Source organism: Temnothorax longispinosus, chromosome 5 (assembly GCF_030848805.1).
Source record: "Temnothorax longispinosus isolate EJ_2023e chromosome 5, Tlon_JGU_v1, whole genome shotgun sequence".
NCBI lineage: Eukaryota > Metazoa > Arthropoda > Insecta > Hymenoptera > Formicidae > Temnothorax > Temnothorax longispinosus.
Window position 1 is genome coordinate 14,218,465 of NC_092362.1, and position 20,598 is coordinate 14,239,062.

At 34.4% G+C, this 20,598-nt stretch overlaps 4 protein-coding genes across 4 annotated transcripts; all 4 read left to right on the top strand.

Annotated features, from left to right (window-relative positions):
* Positions 1-2,018: 2,018 nt before the first annotated feature.
* On the top strand, positions 2,019-4,088 carry Osi13 (Protein). The gene is made up of 2 exons (XM_071778540.1): positions 2,019-2,555; positions 3,778-4,088. Exons 1-2 carry the CDS (start codon positions 2,366-2,368, stop codon positions 4,086-4,088), a joined length of 501 nt encoding a protein of 166 aa, XP_071634641.1. The 5' UTR covers positions 2,019-2,365.
* A 3,466-nt stretch (positions 4,089-7,554) lies between these two features.
* Osi14 (DUF1676 domain-containing protein Osi14) lies at positions 7,555-9,401 on the top strand. Its single transcript, XM_071778539.1, has 3 exons — positions 7,555-7,771; positions 8,153-8,338; positions 8,975-9,401. Exons 1-3 carry the CDS (start codon positions 7,555-7,557, stop codon positions 9,352-9,354), a joined length of 783 nt encoding a protein of 260 aa, XP_071634640.1. The 3' UTR covers positions 9,355-9,401.
* A 1,430-nt stretch (positions 9,402-10,831) lies between these two features.
* Osi15 (DUF1676 domain-containing protein Osi15) lies at positions 10,832-13,289 on the top strand. Its single transcript, XM_071779933.1, has 2 exons — positions 10,832-11,204; positions 12,958-13,289. The coding sequence occupies exons 1-2, from the start codon at positions 10,832-10,834 to the stop codon at positions 13,287-13,289; spliced, it is 705 nt and encodes a 234-aa protein (XP_071636034.1).
* A 5,156-nt stretch (positions 13,290-18,445) lies between these two features.
* Osi16 (DUF1676 domain-containing protein Osi16) lies at positions 18,446-20,027 on the top strand. The gene is made up of 2 exons (XM_071778925.1): positions 18,446-19,078; positions 19,220-20,027. Exons 1-2 carry the CDS (start codon positions 18,574-18,576, stop codon positions 19,594-19,596), a joined length of 882 nt encoding a protein of 293 aa, XP_071635026.1. The 5' UTR covers positions 18,446-18,573; the 3' UTR covers positions 19,597-20,027.
* The last annotated feature ends 571 nt before the right edge of the window (positions 20,028-20,598 follow it).

The window sequence follows — 20,598 nt, forward strand, 5'->3', positions numbered from 1 at the left end:
AGTGAAACGCTTAATACTTATTAAATTATAAAAAAATATAGTGAAATTATTAATAACTTTGCATAATTAAGACAAAGCATTCAAAACATGTATCGGATGCTCGCACACGAGATTGATGAGACAAAGCGTTATATCGCGCGAAATTCCATTTTATTGAATGATTAATTGACTTTTTCCATGGCAATCATCAAGTTCTTATCTGCTCTGAAAATCACGAATCAAATGCACCACAACGAACAACGGACACTTAACAGTCATTATCACGTATGCTCTCTCCGTAACTTTCTTCATTCTCGGATGTTGCATCGAGCCAGTTTCATGAGTAATAAACCTGTTTATTTACTATCACAGGAAATCTGCACGCACTGATTACTCATTGGTATAAAAATTGTCTTTTTGAATGTATCGTTTCTAATTCGCTAATAAAAGATATTGCCCATGCATTAGAATGTTTGTTGCTATTAAAATCATCAGACTGGCTATTTGAAGACAGATTATAGTAACATATTAGTCAAGTCCTTCGTGTATGAAGCCGGCAACCCACATATCGATATAGTAGTTTTATTCATATGCCACCTAGGTGTATCACTTTAGATTCTTGGAAAGAGGAAGTCAAGAATAATTTGACAATTTTTTTCAAGAATTTGAATTCCAAATAACTATGACCGTTATAAATGAAGAGAACATCGAAAGATAAAATAAAGAACACAATGTTGATCTTGTTATTGGTTTCTGGTTAGATCATTATTGTTGTGTTACCATTATTTTTTTTTATTACACAAGTTATAATAAACTCTTATAATAATTACTGTAAAATTTTGTGACTGATAAAGTATAATTATACTTATATATTATTATTACGATTATTATGATTATTATAAGTGTTCAACAAATATACGTTCTTGAGATATCAGAAACTGGCAATTGTCTTTACAATAAATAAAAAATTTTACTGACAAACAATATTGCGTGATTACTAGTTTTATGAGCATAATGAATATCATTTGTAAGCTTACTCAAGTGTAACTATTATTACTGTTATTACTGCTGCTAGCCACAGTCCTAATTTTGACAAATAACAGGTGCTCACAAAGGAGTCTGTCATTAACGACATAACAACTTTATTCGTAAAGTAAATTAACGTATAATAACATTAATATGTATATAAGTACATATAACGGTATGAAATAATAAAAGGTACAAATTTAAACACGCATGAAAGTCTCAAAAAATTGCTTTTTGGATAAAACGGTATATCTCTGCAGTTTAAAAATAAGCTTTACTGTAATTTATTAATAACAATACTTTTTTCGTATGTAATCAAAATTATTTAAGAAAAGTATTATTGTGATTTAACAATAATTTCTAAAAATATGATTTTGATAACGTTGACGTGTACTCTTCATTGCTTTTCCGACGTTTATCTATCGTGCTCAAGCGTATAACATCATTTTTTGTGACATTGATAGAAAATACTTTGCTTGACGATGAGCACGGAAATAGATCTTTTTGCAGCCTTTGTCAATTAATTGAAAAGTCGGTTTCTAAGGACAAATACACTTTCTTCTGCGGTTGATTAATGCTTAGTTTAAAACACCGCTCAATAGAGATATGATATCATTTACTAATAATTCGTCAAAATCTTTTAATATTAATTGATTATTAACAATATTATTAATATCATTTTAGCTTCTTTATAGTATAGCATATTTGCAATTTTATCATTAATAAATGAAAATATCACGAAAAAATAGCTGGCTCTAATTTAATTATTTATCGTCACAATAATCGGAACGCAACTGATTCTCTTTAATTATAGATTTGCTTTTAAATGAAATAACTAAGTTTGCATTATTTCTGGCTTACTTTTCTCGATAAACAGGCCGTAAACAGACCTACGGGTCGTGGCAGCGAAGCTCGTTTTCGTGCCACAACTATTCGAGTGTAAAACGAATTGATAATAAATGCTGTACACTCTCACGACAAAGGACAGTAATGGTGAGGACGTTTGACGGAGAGAACGATCTACTTACCCCGGTCGAAATATTCCGGGGAAGATTTTTCGAGAGTGGTCGACGCGAACAGCGTCCAATGGTCGAGGTAGACTAGCTTGGGAGGTACGGGAGTGGACGTTGGGTCCTTCGTCACGCATCAGTACCAAGTTAGATGAGCGGTCTCCTCCTCTGAGCTTTTCGCGGTCTTACTATATAAACTAATGGCCCGGTCTGGCACGAATGTCAGTTAACATTGGCGAAGAGGTCGGTCGCGATCACAAGATAAGCGAAGTTTTCCAGATAAAACGTGATCATAGAGTGTGTTATAAGAAAGTATAAAAAAGGAGTAAAAAGATCTAGATGCTGGAAAGATGTTACTGCTGTACATGCTACTTTTTCTACCAACATTCGTCGCATCACAGGGATCGCAATCAATGAAGACACTGGACCGAGAGATGCTGTGGAACGATTCTAGAGGGTCTTTAGACTGGATTGGTGAAAGTTTTTTAAACACCATTGATACAATTTTTCCTATTTCGAAATCGTGTGACGATGTAGAAGGTACTAACAATAATAATTATTTGTGGTTGAATGTAGCTCAAGAAAATTCCATTTTCAAATTTTACATTTGGTGTTTCATAGAAAAAAAAGTTCAGATTTTGTTTTATTCTATTCTCTTATATTAGATAATAAAGCGGTGCATAGAGAATAAACAATTAATTATCTTCAGACAAACATATAATAAAATAAAAAACTTTTAACAGAAATAACTTTTATATTAATAATTAATTACTATCAAGTATTTAATAATATTATAGATTTTAAAGAAAAAAATTATAGTTTTTTTAACCGTTTGTATAAAATTTAAATGTTATAATGTATAATTTTTATATTACATTTAAATATAAAAAATATTGTATTAAATTAATATACGAGAGGTATTAGTATAGACGCGAAATATATGTAAGCATTACTTTGAAGAAAGAAATATCTTTACTATTAAAGACATTAATATTATTATAATCTACTGATTTTATAACTATATTTTTAATTGTATTAATAGAATGTCAAATAGAAAAATAAAATTATTGCAAAATTTATGGCTATTTAATGATGCCTGTATATAATGCAATTTAGTATTAAAGCACTGTGCAAAAGATATGTTTAAATTTTGATATACATTGGCAAAATTTTTTTTTTATTATTACCATAAGTTTTTTATAACAAATTTTACATAATATATTTGAATAGACTAAAGGAATTGCGAGCAACGAGCAAATCTAGTGTGGTATTTCAAGTTTAGTGGTCAAAGATTTGAATAACTTGCTGTGAAATTGAATTATGAGACCGCGTATTAATCAAACGTTGTTAAAGGAGCGTGTAATTGCACATGTTGTCCATTACGTTATGATACTTTTGGGTTTACGGACGCGCGGAGCCTCCCGGTACAAAAACATAAGTGCTTTCTACTCTAGTTCATCTTTATTAACTTCCGTGACGATCGTACCTAATAAGGAACGTATACTTCGATAAAGCTCGATATGCACATCCTGGTTTTCGAGGGAGCAAGATACTTTTATATAGCATAACTATAATATAACTTTTTAAAGTCAGCATGTGTAATGATTAGTAGAACGTTGCAGGCAATGTAGTATAGAATATATCGAGTGGGGATATAAAGGATATGTTTATTTTAAAGCGTGTCACACATTTATATATATTTCTTATATATTTTTTACATCCATTCATATTTACTAAATATCTCTTTCTTTATTAATTGCAGGGCGTAAAGATAATAAATACAAAAAACTGAATAAGTATGTTCTGCCTTTGATTATTGGGTTTTTGCTGATAAAATCGATTCTATTGCCCATCACGTTGAAGGTATTGGCTATTCTAAGTGGAAAAGCTGTTGTGCTGAGTTTGATGAGTTTGATCCTGGCAGCCATAATTGGATTAAAAAAGATTGCCCATAAGGAGAGCAGCTACGAATTAGTCAACAAGCACAGGCGACAGGATGTATACGGTTTCATTGGCGACGTACAAGAATTCGAACCTTATCGATTTTATAAAGAACGACGTAGAAAGAAGTGAAAAGAATTATTAACGGACAATAAAATTCTTCGTCTGTTCCTCGATTATTCTTATATAATGTGTTTGTCGTATAGGAAAATACCAATTTTACTTTAATTTTAAGTAATTCTAAAAATGATTGGCATTATATACATAAAATTAAGAATAAGATATATTCATTTATAGTTTTAATTAATTTTTTATTTGCTCTATTTATTTATTTAAGTGTCTAGCTATGATAAGATTACACTAAGATCAAACATTGTAAATATAATAAATTTAAAAGAAGCATAATATTGAAGCGTTATCATATATATCTAGTGCTGTAAAAGTTCCTCTCTTATTCGTATTAACATCAATGAAGAATTTTACAATGGAGATGCGTTAACTGCTTGCGTTAATCGTGTTAAATACGATAACTGACTGTTGGTATATTGGTGAAAGTTACCACAAACTATGAAATTTGTAGACGAAAACATACAATTGCTAAAATACATATACAATGCACTTATAGTTAATTTATTACATCTCTAAAATAGCTTTATGTCTCTTTTACTATAGTAATATTTAACAAAATCCTTTTCGAAGATGAGTAATCTCAACGTATCTTGACGCATTTCACTAGTGTGATGTAAGAAAGAGAGAAAGTTTCTTCATTCCGCAAGGAACTAGTTTGTAGATAGAGTATCCATTTCTTTCTTCGTAACTGTCGAAGTTAAATTACATCTAGTTATGGAAATAAATATGTTTCCAATAAAAATTTTTTGAGCGTTACAATTATAACATATTTATATAATTCTGTAATCAAAGTATAAATCTCACTATTAATTGTGAAGAAATAAAATATTGTAACTATTACAAAAAGACCACTTATTATTGTAAAATGTAATATTTTTTTAAACAATCTAAAATAGGAAATATTAATACGATCAATTATATAACAAATGCTCAAGAGAAAGCGAGAAAAGGAATTTTCTTCACGTTATTCACATGAAGAATAAGACGGAAAAAAATAAAGATATGACTGGAACTGACCCAAATGTAAGTCATCGACCTTCAATTCCTAAGTCCTGTGCAGCTAGAAACGCTCTTCAAGGGCTTTTAGCTTCATCATATCATTTCTATAACATATTATTTTTATAATGTAAATATAAAGTTTTACGTATGCATATATCAAATATTGCATATAGGTATTGATAATTGTTTGCGTTGGGTATAATCACCGACTGATGTATTAATTAGTAATTTTTTGTACTGTTCAAATAAATAGAATTATTAAGATTTTTTGTTTCTTAAAAGGAAAATATGTTTTTAAAATAATGGTGAATTTGTCATAGATAAGAATTGTTATATGAATTTCTCCGAAATATCATATTCGTAGGAGGAAGTAACTGATAGTATTCATAACCCAGAAAATTAATCGCAAAATTGTCTTTGTTCCTTCCAGGTCGAATACCGTTAAACGAAGATGACGAAGTACCTCCTGTACCTGTTAAATATTTAAACAGATTCGTGTGGAGCACAATGGAATACCTCCTGTGAATAAGTTATTTGTTACTTTCTCAAGGTTAGTTGCCTGAAAAAGCAACGTTGATGATACCTTTTATTGTTTATTGTTTCGTCACATCAATTTCTCTCATGTATAATCTAGTATACATCTTTTCAAATGTGAATTTAATAAACTCAATATATGATGTCAAAATTGTTAAGAGTACGTGCGATCTCTTATAAATCAACTATTTTGAGACTACAATAATGTCTTCTTCTGTCTGTATTTTAATACTTTAAATGTTTTTGAAAAATGAAATTTTTCACGGTGCAGCTGGTAGAAATTCTTGTAAATCAGAGCTAAGCGAGTGTAATAAAGTTGAAAAACAAAGCAAACTTGTAATAATAGTTTATCATATACTTAGATATTGTTCATAAAATGTCGAGTTATTTGAAAATAAAACATCTCACAATATATCTCTCATTTTATTATAATAATTACATTATACAATATTCGACGAAAACATACTAAAATAATCAGGTGGACACAAAAGTAGTAAAAAAAAGTTTTAAATAGTAAAGGAAATTTTATTAACTCCAGTTATATCAGAAAACCTGTCAGAGACGTAATCTATAGTTCATATGTATTACCGACGACGGCTGGGTCAAGGTAAGCAGCTTGGTGCACGTGCTTGGTTGCAGGAGAATGCATCGGTCCATTTTATAAAGGAAGCTGGACTATGATGGTTGGATTGTTCCGAAAAGATATTTAAAACTAAATTGATATCTTATAATTGATATGTTAAAATCAATAATAATGCAAATAGATTTAATAGATTTCAAATATTCTTTATTTATATTTCGTATTTCTTTTGAATATTTTTAATTTTATTTAATATAATATCTAAAATTGTATATTCTGCGATATGTATGCGCCTGCTTTACTCACAATTCAAAGAAAAATTACTACTAGAAATTGTTCACATTTAGCGTCACCTAAATGCACACGCACAGGCTACTTGTAAGAAAAGCGTATATCCGCGACCGCGAAGCACGTGCAACTGTGAATGGCGGCAAGGTGCGAAATGCACGTCTGTCATCACCGTTGTTGTCGGTTTTCTAAACAATCTGCTGCGCGTGAAGAAAAAACAGAAAGTGCCGTATGTCAAATTGTTAATCTTGCCGACGCGACGAGAAGAAAGGAAGTGATATCTAAAGAAGTAAAACCCCACATCAATATAAAGTACTTATTTTTAAAACTAAATTATAAAATATGTTCAACGATTATTTAATCAAACTAGATGTTGTCACCAAATATAATAGTAAAGGCTCATAAGATTAGAAATCAATCAATGAAAGATGGAGCGTGGAGCCGTAATAAGGTGTTGGTGTTCATATATTCTATACTTCCGTAAAGAATTAACGAATTGTAATGTACATACTGTACATATACATATATTCCAACTTAATAGACTGCGCGCCACAAAGCTGCGTTGTCACCAAAAAGATATTAGTACCCTTCTCAAATATAACATCTTCAAAGGTCTTTCCTCCAATAATTCCTGAATCTATAATAAGTGTTACCTTCCCTACTGACCCAAATTCTGAATGGTTACTGTGGTAAACGTAAACTTCTCTCGGTGACGTTAGGGAGAGCGACTTCTAGGTCCGCCCAAGCGGTGACGCGTCTCTCCATACGCAGTCGTTCGTTTGTTTAAAAATTATCGAAGAAAGTTTTCTGGGGAGGTGGCTGTGGCATTTACCCGTAATGATGAGTCGTTCGTCTCATCGTTCCTTGTCGTCATACACGTCGTCGTCATCCAGAGTGGGGATACTGAGGAGGGTCCTACATGGTGCACACCTATAAAGATTCAAGCGCCGCAGGGCCAGGTCACACTTTGTTCCGAAAATTTTCCGGAGAGTAGTTTGCTCCGTCTCCGGCCACAGCCTCTCGGTGTTTCGTTTCGTGACGACTTGACGAAGTGATTAGACGAAGAAGATGAACAAATTGCTGGCACTGGTACTTCTTGCTGCGTATACCGCAGCAGGACCTGCGAGCGTTTCCACGCAGCCGTCTCAGGATCTGAATTGTTTGGAGCACGACAATGAGTTCTTCAGCTGCATCTTCGTGAAGACCATCAGTGCTCTCGACAGAGCGGCTCGATCGAGTGACATCAAGATCATCGACGGCGTCACTTTCGTACGAGACACCCCGAGTAAGTTTTTATATTTATTGCATATATATTATTCTTAAATTTTAACCATATCAATCTGTATAATGTTAACTTTAAATAACATTAAATTTATTGCTGTAAAGTTATTAGTATAATATAAAATGTAACAAATATTATATATTACTGTAAATTAAGTCAGTACAAAATACAAAAAATGTTGAAGAGAATGTTAGTTTTGAAGAAATTTATATCTGCTTCTAAATATGCTTATTAAAATTATATTCTTGTAATATTCATGAGAACAGATATGCGATAGTGCACAATTTATATTTTTTATCAATTTTTGTATATATTCTGAATGAGATAATAATTATGGTAACAATTAATAATCATTCTTCTTATTTAAAAAAATTGATCTTCTAGTGGACCGCATTGGTAAAAATTTAAAAACAAACGAAGAGGAGATCATGAATGAATTACCACACGAGAGCTCTGACAGAGCGATAAAACTTGCCAACATGCTGTATGATTCGGTCGTCTCTTTTATAAAGAGTCACAGCTTGAAACTTAGCATGCCCGAAGGTTCGGTCTCTCGCGCCCTGGTTGAAGGTAAGTCTTATTCCTTTTGCCTAAGTATTTCGATTACGCAATTGTTCACTTTTCCTCGATTATGTCTATCCGATTAACGTTACGAATTCGCGACGTCATGAGTATAAACGAATAAGCGTCTCAGCAATCTCAGCATGCCTTTCACCTTCGTGATATCTATATGTACGACGTCAGGCCTGTTCCGGATAAACTCGTTCTTCAAGAAAAAATGATTCGCTTTCCTTGTCAAATGTATTTTAAAAAAGTTTAAGCAGATTGTAATTATATTATTAGAATTAGGATATAACATTCTTATTAATCATTCTTATTTTCTAAATATAATTATGCAACTTTTACATTGTCCAAATATATAAATAATATTAATATTTAATATCTCTTTACATATCAAAAAGTTAAACGTTAAAAGTGAAATCAAAAGATCTGGCAAATATAATATTAAATTTGTATCGATATATATTTCTATATTTATTAAAATATGTGTTTTAGTATAATATAAAATATAACAAAATACGAGTCTCCTCACATTTAAATAATTAAATTAATTTTAGTTTCTTATATTGTTGATATCGTTTATATTAATCTAATCATACTATCATAATCTAATACCAATTATATTAATTTTTTTCTTATGATTAGGACGTGCCAAGATCAAGAAAATGGTTCTACCACTGATTGCCGCAGCGGGTCTCAAAATTTTTGCGTTGGTACCGATCTTGCTCGGCGGCTTAGGTCTGCTGGCTGTGAAAGCTTTAATCTTCGGTAAAATCGCCTTAGTCGTTGCCGGTATCATGGCATTCCAGAAGCTTTTCGGTGGTACCAATGTGGCTAGCAGTTTCTTCAATAAGAGTCCCGCGCCTGTTTGGTACGACAATGGCGTCGCAGGAAGTTGGGCCACTGGTGGGTCTCCAGGATTACAGCACCAAGGATATAGAAGCTTCGACAAGGCTGACGCGAAAGTCGACGCCCATGATTTGGCATATTCAGCGCACGCACCGGTTGCCAACGGTACCGATTAAACGAGATTTTTTTACTCTTTTCGTGTTATCTGCCATGGAAAGACTTGGAAATACCCGAAAGCCATATCTCGCGGAGCCAAAAAACCTTCTCGAGGCCATTGGACCCACCTACGACTGCTAGATTATATGGAGGGGTAAATACCACAGTGGTGTAAGTCAAAATTTTAAAAATATTTCCTTGTGTGCATAGATGCAATCTGTGCAATATATAAATTGCATCTATGCACACGAGAAAATATTTTTAAAAATTTGACTTTTACACCACTGTGGTTTTTACCCCTCCATATGTAGTATTTATATATCTACGTTATATGTAATTTATATCAACTAAATAAATTATTTATTAATTGTACGTATTAAATAACTAAATTGTTTGTACTTAATAAATTATTCATAAAAAAAGTATATCCCAGAGAAATATTTGTGGAACATTCTTTTTTTTTCCGCTCTTGCTAAATACAAATCAGTATTAAATTTCTAATTTGGAGAAATTATCGTCACAGCGCAAGATTCAATGCAGTACAATGCATAGAAAACCTCGTACGTGATTAGTTTCTGCTAAAGCGAAATATTGACAGCTTTCGGCGTGCAATTGTAGCCGATCGAGCTCATAGCCGATTCCAATCGTATATGAGCTCCAATCGGCATACCTTCAGGTCATTTACACTCCCACTTCTGTTTTCTTCGGTCTTTCTTTCGTCTTAGCCGCTACTTCTGTCACTCGTTCCATTTCTCTTGTTCGACTGACTTCCGACTGCATGATTTAGGACACAAGTTTTACATACCATACCGTGTCACCAAGAGACACGGAAATCTAATTTTCACCAGACTGTGCGTTGATGATGTATGCTGATCGTAAACATAGGAGATGATAATTGCTTAGAGTCTTACAGACCATTGTATGTATATGTGATGCAAATAAACCGTAGGTGCATACAAATAAATTAGAAATTTCCTAAATGAAACGATTTCTTTTCTCTCTCTCTGCAATAAAATATACGTTTATACAAAAAAGTGTACATATACTAGAAGAAGAGTAATTAAACGATAAAACATGATATTTTCGAAATTATTTTATTTATTTTATTTAATTACAAAAACTTTTGTTATTAGATACTTTATAAAATTTTATAATTACTTAGTTTTTGATTGGAAAAAACTCTTGGAAAAGAGGCTGAAAGGTCCTAGAAAGAAATTTTCTAGGTTTGATAGTAAAATTCCGAAAGTAAAAGGAAAATTTGCTTGTGCCGGTGCATTCTACGTCACGCGATTCTTGTGCATTGCATGTGCAAGTTAACTCTTCAGAGAGTCGACAGAATTAAAATTCTTGACACTACTGCCCTTGCACGTTGCTTGCCAAATAGTTCAGTATTGGCCCCACCACTAATCGGTCGTGGTTCGTATAAAAGAAAAATTGTTCTGGGGGCAAACAGTCAAAAACGCTTCTTCGAAGGCACGCATATAGCACTTCGCAACAATGAAGACCAAAGTAATCATCCTCTTAGCGTTGCAACTGCTGACGTTGGTGATAGGCGAGCCAAGCCAAGAAGATGGAAACAGTTTGGAACATCTAGAAGGGAAGCTCACAAGAGCGATGGACGAATTCAACAGAAAAGATATCATCGACATTTACGGCGATATGGTAACCCTCGAAAAGGTTGTGGGAGACGGGGAACCATCGGAAGAGAGCGCGGATCCGCTTGTGAGCAGGATCGAAAAATTCCTGAGAACTCGAAAATTACAAATTAATCTTCCTAATGACGCTTCAACCGCTGGTTTGTTCGCACGCGCTCTCGGTCAGAGGAACATCGATATAGACCTCAGAAGTTTGGCACGTGGAACATCCGAAGGTAAACAGATGTATTACGAGCAAATTATTATAAATGGAAATTTAAATAGAAAAAAAACGCAACTATGATTATTTTGTATTTAACTAATAGAACAATGCGCTGTCAAATTAGAGATAACTGGAGCGTATACTTTCTAAAGTTTTTGTGAATTTGCGTAACGAGATTGCGGTTAGAATAATTTGAGGAAATATGCTAGTAATGACAATTTGAGATACTTAACCTTATATAATAAAATCTATTGCATTTTTACAGATTATATTTTTAAAACAGTTTCAATAAGCTCAAAAAGCAATAATTTTTCTTTGGAGTATAAAAATACTTGAATGTTACAATTTTCACTATAAATGTTATAATGAATAATATCTGCTTGCAGTGGGTACAATGTTTCGAAAAATATTTCAAAATCTTCGAAGATATTTTATTTAAATAAGCATCCATAAGCAAATATTTCAATCCATTAAGTTTATAAAATTAAGTCTATATTAATCTCGCTTAATATTATATGTATGAACGCTGTATTTTTCTATAGATGCATATGAATATGTTAAATACTGTTTCTCTCTTAAACACTTATATAAATTATTTGATAAATACATTTAATATACTTCTTATACCTAATTGATTTGTAGATTGATCTTACGCTTTATCTTTTCTATACATGTTAAATTTATACTTTTTTTTCGCAAGAATTTTTTACAACTAAGTTTTTCATTTGAACAGTTTTGAACATTAAGTTTAAAGTCCTTGTTAGATTCTCGTCAGACTTATGTTAGATACTTGGATCTAACAAAGGCTCTTATTCTTCTCTAACGTTCCGATCTGGTATGAATACATCATTCAGTGGGCGCAAACTTATAGTACCTCACCTTTCTAAAGTCTCGCCAATGGGGTTTAAGTAGCTCACGAATCTCGGGATTCATTGGCTGGAAAGTGTAACTTGTATCTTTCTTTTCAATTCAATCGTGGCCGGAATACCATTCACACACATCCTATATGTATCTCTCTCTAGCGCCCACCGTTCTCTCTAGTTCACCGCTTGTCTTATACTTACAAATTTTCTTGAATTTTTTTCATTCACGTATTTACAATGTGTAAAATACTTTTTTCACGCGATTCTGAAAATAATGAAAGATTCGGGTACGCATAACGTATTAATGTACGTTTATCGATGGTCACTGAGAGAGGGAGGTGAGAGCGATCGGAATGAAGGATTCGCGTATACGTAGAAAGCCACAACGATGCGTTCCACTTCTACCATGTTCGCGAAATAAATGCCGGAGGTAGGAGTGGACCAAAGTGGGTCTCCGTTTGGTAGATATGGTGGGATTCCGGGTTTCTGGGACGGCTACCGCGAGAAGAGACGTCTGAGAAGGACCTTGAACGAGAGTGTCGCGTGTCGAAGAAAGTAGACTGGATGATAAACGTCCGTTATAGCTTTTTAGAAATCCTCGATCATCCAAGTATTCTGCGATTATTGATATCATCTTTATGTATTAATTCCGTTCTACCATTCTTATTGTAGTAATGCAAATGTTATACATGTATATGTTTCGTACCTCTCACAAACTCTATACTCTATACTCTATACTCTATACATATATAATTCGACTTCGTATTTGAACATTCTTTTCATTATTTCTTTTTTTGTTGTAATTGTTAGGACCTAGATACACATGCATACGTTAACTGACAATTTTAAGAAAAAAAAAATTACATCATTACTTATACAAGATATTGTATATGTTGCTTACAGCGCGTACGAAATTGAAGAGGATGATCGTGCCACTCTTGATCCTGCTGAAGCTAAAAGCAATAATCGTTCTGCCTATCGTAATTAGCCTGATCGCCCTAATAGGTATGAAGGGCTTGGGCGCAGGTCTTATGTCGCTCTTGATTTCCGGCGCGGTAGCCTTGAAGGCCCTTGTTACACCACCGCCGCCGCCAAGAGTCTCCTACGGAATTGTAAGACCGCACGAAATTCATCACGATCACTGGCACAGGTCAGAAGAAGAGGTCAATCAACCTTACAGAGGCTGGGCACCGGAATACAATGGCGAACATTATCCGTACCATGAAATTCCATAAAATACAATGTCCGGCCCCTTGCCATTCGCACTCGTTTACTTATTTATTTATTTATTACGTGTCTGCATATGCTTGCTTTATACAATAAAATAAATCATCCTTTTTATAAAATTTTGTCTTGTTCATTGTGAGACATGGGAGACGACGCCGCGACGTAGTATCACCATGACATCGACGAACCGTCAAAAACGTCGTATCATTGCAGCGATTGGTAAATTGCCAAGCTCAGATATGTCATATCTTATTAATGCTCGACCTAAATGCGCATGTGTTATCCGCGACATCGATAATAAGGATTACTTGCGGCAAAGATTTTACGATTTGTAAATAATTAAATAAATATCGAAAAAGAGAGCTATATACACATATACATATAAATATATAGCTGTAGCTGTAAGCAGGTTACTCAGTCGGTCAGACGAGAAGGCTAATGACCTAGATGGAGGTTCACGGACGGAGGAAAGATAGAATGATGTTGCGCAGGTGGGAGAAGCGGAGAAAGACCGGATCAAGGTGGGGAACTAGGAAGAGGAAGGAAACGAGGTTACTGTGTCGGGAGCGAGGTAGGAAAGCGGATCGTAGCTGTGATTGGTCTACCGAGTTCCCCCTCGGTGCCTCGCACGTAACAAGGTCAGTGTGTCAATGTCTCCACGTGGTTCTCCACTTCTACCAGTAGATACGACCGTGGCCTTCGTGGTAGGGATTGAAATAACGGTATCAGTTGTGATTAGTCGAGTCGTTCGAGAGGAGTGGAACAGTGAATACGGGTATATATAGGCTGTTAGAGAGGCCAGCACCGTCGAGAAGTGGCGAACATGATGAGGAACGGAAGCTCTGATCGCCTGATCTCAAATGCTCAGGCATTCTTTTTTTAATAATAGAAAGGGACACGTTATTGTTTGTAAGATCGCAGACACTCTGCAAGTAGTCAACATTTTTCACGTATAATTCTACATCCAATTCTATTTTAATAAAATATTTCCTGTAATTCTATAATTCAATTAATTTAAGTTATTTGGTTATATTATCAAACGATTTTCTTTGTCATGATTAATAATAAAAGCACAATAAGATATTTGTTAATAAATTTAAGAATATTGTTATAAACTTTTTCTATGTAATAATACAAAAATTATAAATATTTTAAACCTTATTAAATTGCGAATGTAGATTTTATAAATAATTCAATACTTTCTTCGTTTTCAATATTCTTTTTCAATAATTTGATATACAAATATAATTTTGCTCTTTAATGAGACTTGTATAAAAACTAATAAATTTTTTAAACAATATATACTTTTAACAAATAAATTTTTTTACATTTTAATACTATTCTTTTTCAATATATTTCTTTAATAAATACCACACACATATCATGTAAAACTCGGTACTTAACTATAAATTTAATGTATTAATTTATATGCATTTAAAGGAAAAATTTTTACAAAATGTTGTAAAAATTAATTTGCGGGTGTATAAAGAGACAATGTACGATATACAGTAGTATATCATTATTCTCTATACTGTTATTTTATAAAAATTATTTTGATATTTGTAAATATTGCATGATGTAGAGGCATTCTATATATATTAAATTTGTGTGCTATCGGAAGTATTTTTTATTTTAGTTAAGAAAGTAGATCTAGGAATTTCTTGCGGATTTCTTTGATTCAAAGACTATCAATACAGCAATAAATTATTTCGCATCTTGACATGACTGGGCCAGTAGCGACCAGTTTGCTTGAAATATAACTTACTGAGAAAATGGCAACGTACGTAATATGGTGGCTGTATAGACTAATAGACTAGTCTATTCTTATAAATCCCCACCGTCGAGGCAGAAGAAATTCGCGGTATGTAACGTTCACTTTAGACCGCCGCGAAAAAATTGCGAAAGTATAAATGCACGCAATGCATTTTGAGTACATAACGGATATACGTTCTCGAATTAACGAGGTCTATGCAATCACTCGAGCAGCACTCAGTGTATTAAATGCGGTAATTCCACCTTTCTTCTTTCCTTCTTGTTTCACACCTCGACGCATAAATCATATACGCACTAAATGCGCGTATTTGTATCATACACTTTCCTAAAATAAATTCATGTACTGTCTAATTGCGAAAATTATGTTATTTTCAACAACAAACTAATGTTTATAAATATATATAAATAAGAAATTGTTAGACGTATGAATAAGAATATAAATAAGAAATTGTGGACATATCTTAAGCAGCTAAGTATAATGCAGATATCTTTATTCATTAAATTTATTTTTTTACTGTAATATTCTTTAATTTTTATATAATTAATATATTCAATGTAGCAAAAAACCATTTTACTATAACTTTTATAGGAATTTGAAAGAAAAAATAAATACGACACAATACTATTTTTATATAAATGTAGAAATCAAAATAACGAATCAGATTTTCCCGTTAAAGCATTGGAATCTTGAGTTTTCTGCGGCAAAAAAAGGAGCGGTAGTACCCAACCATTTATGGAATATAATAACGATTTGTGTGCGTGTGCCAAAGGAAGGAAGGATAACAATTGTTTTCTTGGAAACAGACCGTCCGTAAAAATTTTGCAGGTACCGTTTATTAACGGACAATATGGTAAACAACGTTCCAAACAGGCTCGGTAATTTTCAGCTTTCCAAGACAATCAATTTCTCCATATTAAGTATTTTTTTCTAAATTCCTAACAGTACTATTGTACTGACATTCTAACAATTTCGATGCGTAAGAACACGATTTGCCGCAGTAATCGTCAGGGAGAAATTATTGACACATTTTCTGATCTAGCGTGAACATTCCCTGAATTGTCGCAAATTGTTGGGTGAGTACGAGCGACTTTCTTGAAATAACGAGTATCTCAATTTCGACTGAAAATGGAGTAACTATGCGTTATGGAACGTACAATCATTATAGTCTTCTATACAATCTGTACGAATTCACCTGCCATGATGTTATGTTCGCACTTGCGAATATATGCTGTCTCTTATTTTCGGAGCACCCCATACTTAAAAAAATTTTATATTTTGCCCCCTTAATTTCATGTATTATAAAAAGTCATCTAAACAAAAATCTAAAATATAAAAAAATTCTTTTCTATTTTAGAAAGACCTTATTTTTATTCTAGGAACATTTTTCGATAAGTATATTTATCTTATAAATTAGTATTCAATTCACTCAAATTCATTGTATCTTAAAATTTATATACAAAATTTGAAAATATGAATAAATAAATTTAAATAAATATTAACGTTCACAAACTTTTTTCCTCTTTTTTCTGTCTTTATCTGCATGCCGCCAGCTATTTGATGATAAATTGCGAGATACAAAAACCTTGATTTTTTTATCGGATGTCCCAAATACAGCGCAATATTGCGGTTTCAACTAAAGCTTGGTAATTTAACAGGAAACACAGATTACATTACGGGTTATTTGATTGAGATCTAATAGAATAAAAAATGTAATAAAAATTGCAACTTCAGAATAAATTCGTGAATCAGAATGGGCGCGGCTGAATCCAATCTGCGTAACGTGATACCTTTTTCATTCCTGCGATTTTCGATTTAATTAGTAATGCAGATAAACGAAAAACGATTTTTAGGATCGTTCCACGTTGTCCTTTTCGTTGATGTTTACGACCGTAAAGCCGACGCCCATTGCACCACTGATTCGATCTGTCGCGCATAGTTTCGCGAGAACAGAATCAGCACGACGTGTTCGAGATTATTAACGAAAGGAAGGCGCTACGTGAAAAGGAAGCAACAAATCGCGAAATGCATGCCTCTGAAAGAAGGTCTAGTCCGTTCTAAGTCGGCACACCTGCCGCAGCAACATGCAAGCGCGTGATATCGAAACGTGGAGGCGCTCGTATTGTGCATACGCACACGCGCACGCAACGATAAGGCCCCATCGAGTTGCCCGTGAAAATCGACTGCGCGGTACTTTCACATCGGCAGATCCGTCTGAAGCGCCGTTGCTCGAGCGTAGCGCGCGAAAATCGGATCTCCTACGAGCTAGCTAAACTGGGCTGATTTAAAGTAGGACTCCCGTCTCGTTTCGCCTCGCCCGCAATTACAATTTTCACAATATACTTATCGGCAAACTTTTCAATTTGCAATATCCACTCGCGCTCAGTTTGCAAACTCCGCAAACACAATATGTGCACCATCGCTCTCTTAGTTTCGTTCTTGAAATCGAAAGTGATTTCACACTGGGCGATCGGGGGTTCCAATCCTGATCCTGGTAATTAACATGTGCTCCGATTGATCGGTCTTATCGCTCAAATGCCTTTACTATAATATCGCCTCTAATTTCAGTTGATTTCTGTTTCACCCCTTTAAATGGTTATTAATCTCTTTGCGAGATAGTTCAAGAACGAGAAGATTTCTAGGCTATCCGGATCATATAGACACTTACATTATATGTCCTACATTATAGCCCAAACGTTTATTAATTTATAAAATAATTATATATAATATAAAGGGTTGGAACATTTATATGATTTTTACATAAATATTTTTATAATTTCTATATTTATAATTTTATAATTATATTTCTATAATTTAAAAAATTATAATTTTTTACAAATATATTTAATTGTGCAAAAAATTGTGTAACGTAAAACAGATTCCTAATTTTTATAAGCTATTTCACTACAACATAAGCATGCTCAAAAGTGAAAATAATATGGAGAAAATCTTCGTAGACTATAAACATCGATAAACATGTAAGGAGTAATGATGCGCACATGAAAAATAATTGCATTGTTAAAGATTGATCGCGTACACATTAACTATAACTGCCGATTGAATTGGCATTAACGTGATCAGCCTTCGCTCTCATTCATCATCTCATATCCGTTCATTGGTAACGTTTTTTCCCGTAAATTTGACTCAGATTCGAATTCTCCGCTCTATTTGACGCTCCCTCTCGCCACTGCTGCTGGACGGCTGCGAGAAGTTCCTGCCTCCTCTTCGACGTCCGCAAAGAAGAGAGTTCCGTCGCCGGTGCTCTCGACTACGGAGAATGTATGGAACGACCGAAAGGCAAAAAGGAAAAAGGACTATCCGTTGACTCGCTCTATATATACTGCAAGTATCCGAGGGTATGCCCAGTGCACGATACGCGTCTCATCCGTCAGCTTCAAGGTCCTTCGTCTTCGAGGATATCGTCGTGTTACTGGCGATCAGTAAACCTGGGGCGAAAAAAATAACTGCACGAATTCGCGCGTTCTCCAGCTAGACTTCGTGGAAACATCCAAAAATTCACGATGAAAGGAATTACGCACGTTGCCCAATTGTCACGTTGTCATCTCCTTCTTCTGCTACTTTTTTTTTCGGGATGCGCCAATGCGGAGATCGAGAGACGCACCGCGAGGCAAATGGTGGAAGATGCGGAAAATCTGGAATCTAATTTGAACAAAGATTGCGGGAAGTCGTACAGTGCCACGTGCCTTAAGTTGGACGTGGTGTCCTTCCTGGATAAATTGTCGGAACAGGAGAATATCGGTATCCTGCCGGGTGTATCTGTGATCAAAGAGAACAGTTCCGCCAATGTTCCACCATCGGAAGTAGTCGCCAATTTGGCGAGAGATTTCCCGAATGATGTTGAGAAAAGGCTGGATGCCTTTTTGATTCACAAGGTCGGCAGTTACCTTAATAGCCACTCAATCTCTATCAAACTTTTCGATCCGAGGACTTTCGAAGCTGCCAGGAGCTTCAACGAAGAGACACTTGCACAACTCGGCTTAGGTGGCAACCAGAATGTTGAAACAGGTTAGAAAAAAATGTTAAATTTCAGTTTTATCTGTTAGCAAAGCTGTAAGACAATGAATCCTCGCATGGTCAGTTAATGTCACATTGTGATTTGTCACATAAAGACGGTTTTTTTTATTTCACGATTTTTTTATTTGACAGGACGTAAAAAAAACCAAGGTGGCAACGGCTTGATGGCCGGTCTACTGATGATGAAGGGCACCCTCGGCATGATGGGATTCGGCGCAATTGCGCTCCTCGCAGGAAAAGCTCTGATGACGGGTCTCTTAGCGCTCATGTTATCAGCTATCATCGGATTGAAATCCTTAGCGCACCACGGCGAAAAGAAGACCACGTACGAAATTGTTAGCAAACCGGTGTACTCCAGCTCGCACACGCATAGCTCGGAAGAGCATCACGGACACGGATACGGACATTCCGGATACGGAAGGTCTCTCGATACTGTTCACGATTCTCTTCAGCAGGCTGTGCTGAAGTACGGCAACGCGCATGATCGTAGATCGCTTTTGCAAAATTAAAATCATCCAATCAAGTTCGACGAGGTGTTCGCACACCGCCGCGCCGGTACACCATAAAATCTTTAGCACATCTCTACCTCACCGACTTTCCTTGTTGTTTCTTTTCTTTCATGTTCAAGCACTGTCAACTTTTCTCCCGATCTGTCTACGTCTTTTCTTCATTTCTATCTATTACTTCGTCTCTTACTTGTCTTTCTTCTTCGCCATCATCACACTTTCTTCCTTCTAAGATCTCGTCCAGTCTCATTTCATCGCGATTCACGAATTATCACCCTATTATTATTTATAGTCATATAGGTATTTATTGCGGCCACTGTTGCATTTTCGACTGGTACCTATCGAGAAAGCGTATCATCGTCGAGTACGCAGAGTTGCCCAAGATCATGTACATGATTTTTGGATATTTATTTCGTTATTGTAAAGTTGTAATAAAGAACATTTGTAAAAACATATGGTGTTATCATTATTGTAATAAATGCAACAGTTAAGAAATCGAACAATAAATCGTAGAATAACATCGCGCGATAACTTTATTTTATTGTCTAGCGATAGTCATCAGAGATAACTTAAATGAGAGAATTATGTTCAACTCTTCTAACTATTCTTCTAACTTGATGTAAATGCATTCATACAAGTATATCACGCGCTGAAAAGTGCACGTACTTTCTGTTACGGCAATTACATTTACGTTACTGTTAAACATATACATTTCTAAAGGTGAATGTACGGACCAATTAAGAAGTAATAAGGCCAACACCTTCACCACGTTAGACTATCAGACTGGCAGTTCTGCATCGGGTCATAAAGTATTGCCATTCTCAAGGCGCATGAATCCTACATTATTAATTATATATGTACATATGCATATGGTGTTTCAAGTATTTAATATAAACCCTATAACTGCTGTCATAATTATAAATATATACGCTTATAGAAAATGGTATGCCAGTTTTTTAAACCGTTAGTAAGAAAAGTAAGAAAAACTATGACATATTTTTTGTT

Coding starts and splice junctions, on each gene's coding strand:
- Osi13 (XM_071778540.1), top strand. CDS start 2,366: ATGTTACTGCTGTACATGCTACTTTTTCTACCAACATTCGTCGCATCA. Junction 2,556..3,777: donor ATCGTGTGACGATGTAGAAG/GTACTAACAATA, acceptor TATTAATTGCAG/GGCGTAAAGATAATAAATAC.
- Osi16 (XM_071778925.1), top strand. CDS start 18,574: ATGAAAGGAATTACGCACGTTGCCCAATTGTCACGTTGTCATCTCCTT. Junction 19,079..19,219: donor CAACCAGAATGTTGAAACAG/GTTAGAAAAAAA, acceptor TTTATTTGACAG/GACGTAAAAAAAACCAAGGT.
- Osi14 (XM_071778539.1), top strand. CDS start 7,555: ATGAACAAATTGCTGGCACTGGTACTTCTTGCTGCGTATACCGCAGCA. Junction 7,772..8,152: donor TTTCGTACGAGACACCCCGA/GTAAGTTTTTAT, acceptor TTGATCTTCTAG/TGGACCGCATTGGTAAAAAT. Junction 8,339..8,974: donor CTCTCGCGCCCTGGTTGAAG/GTAAGTCTTATT, acceptor TCTTATGATTAG/GACGTGCCAAGATCAAGAAA.
- Osi15 (XM_071779933.1), top strand. CDS start 10,832: ATGAAGACCAAAGTAATCATCCTCTTAGCGTTGCAACTGCTGACGTTG. Junction 11,205..12,957: donor GGCACGTGGAACATCCGAAG/GTAAACAGATGT, acceptor TGTTGCTTACAG/CGCGTACGAAATTGAAGAGG.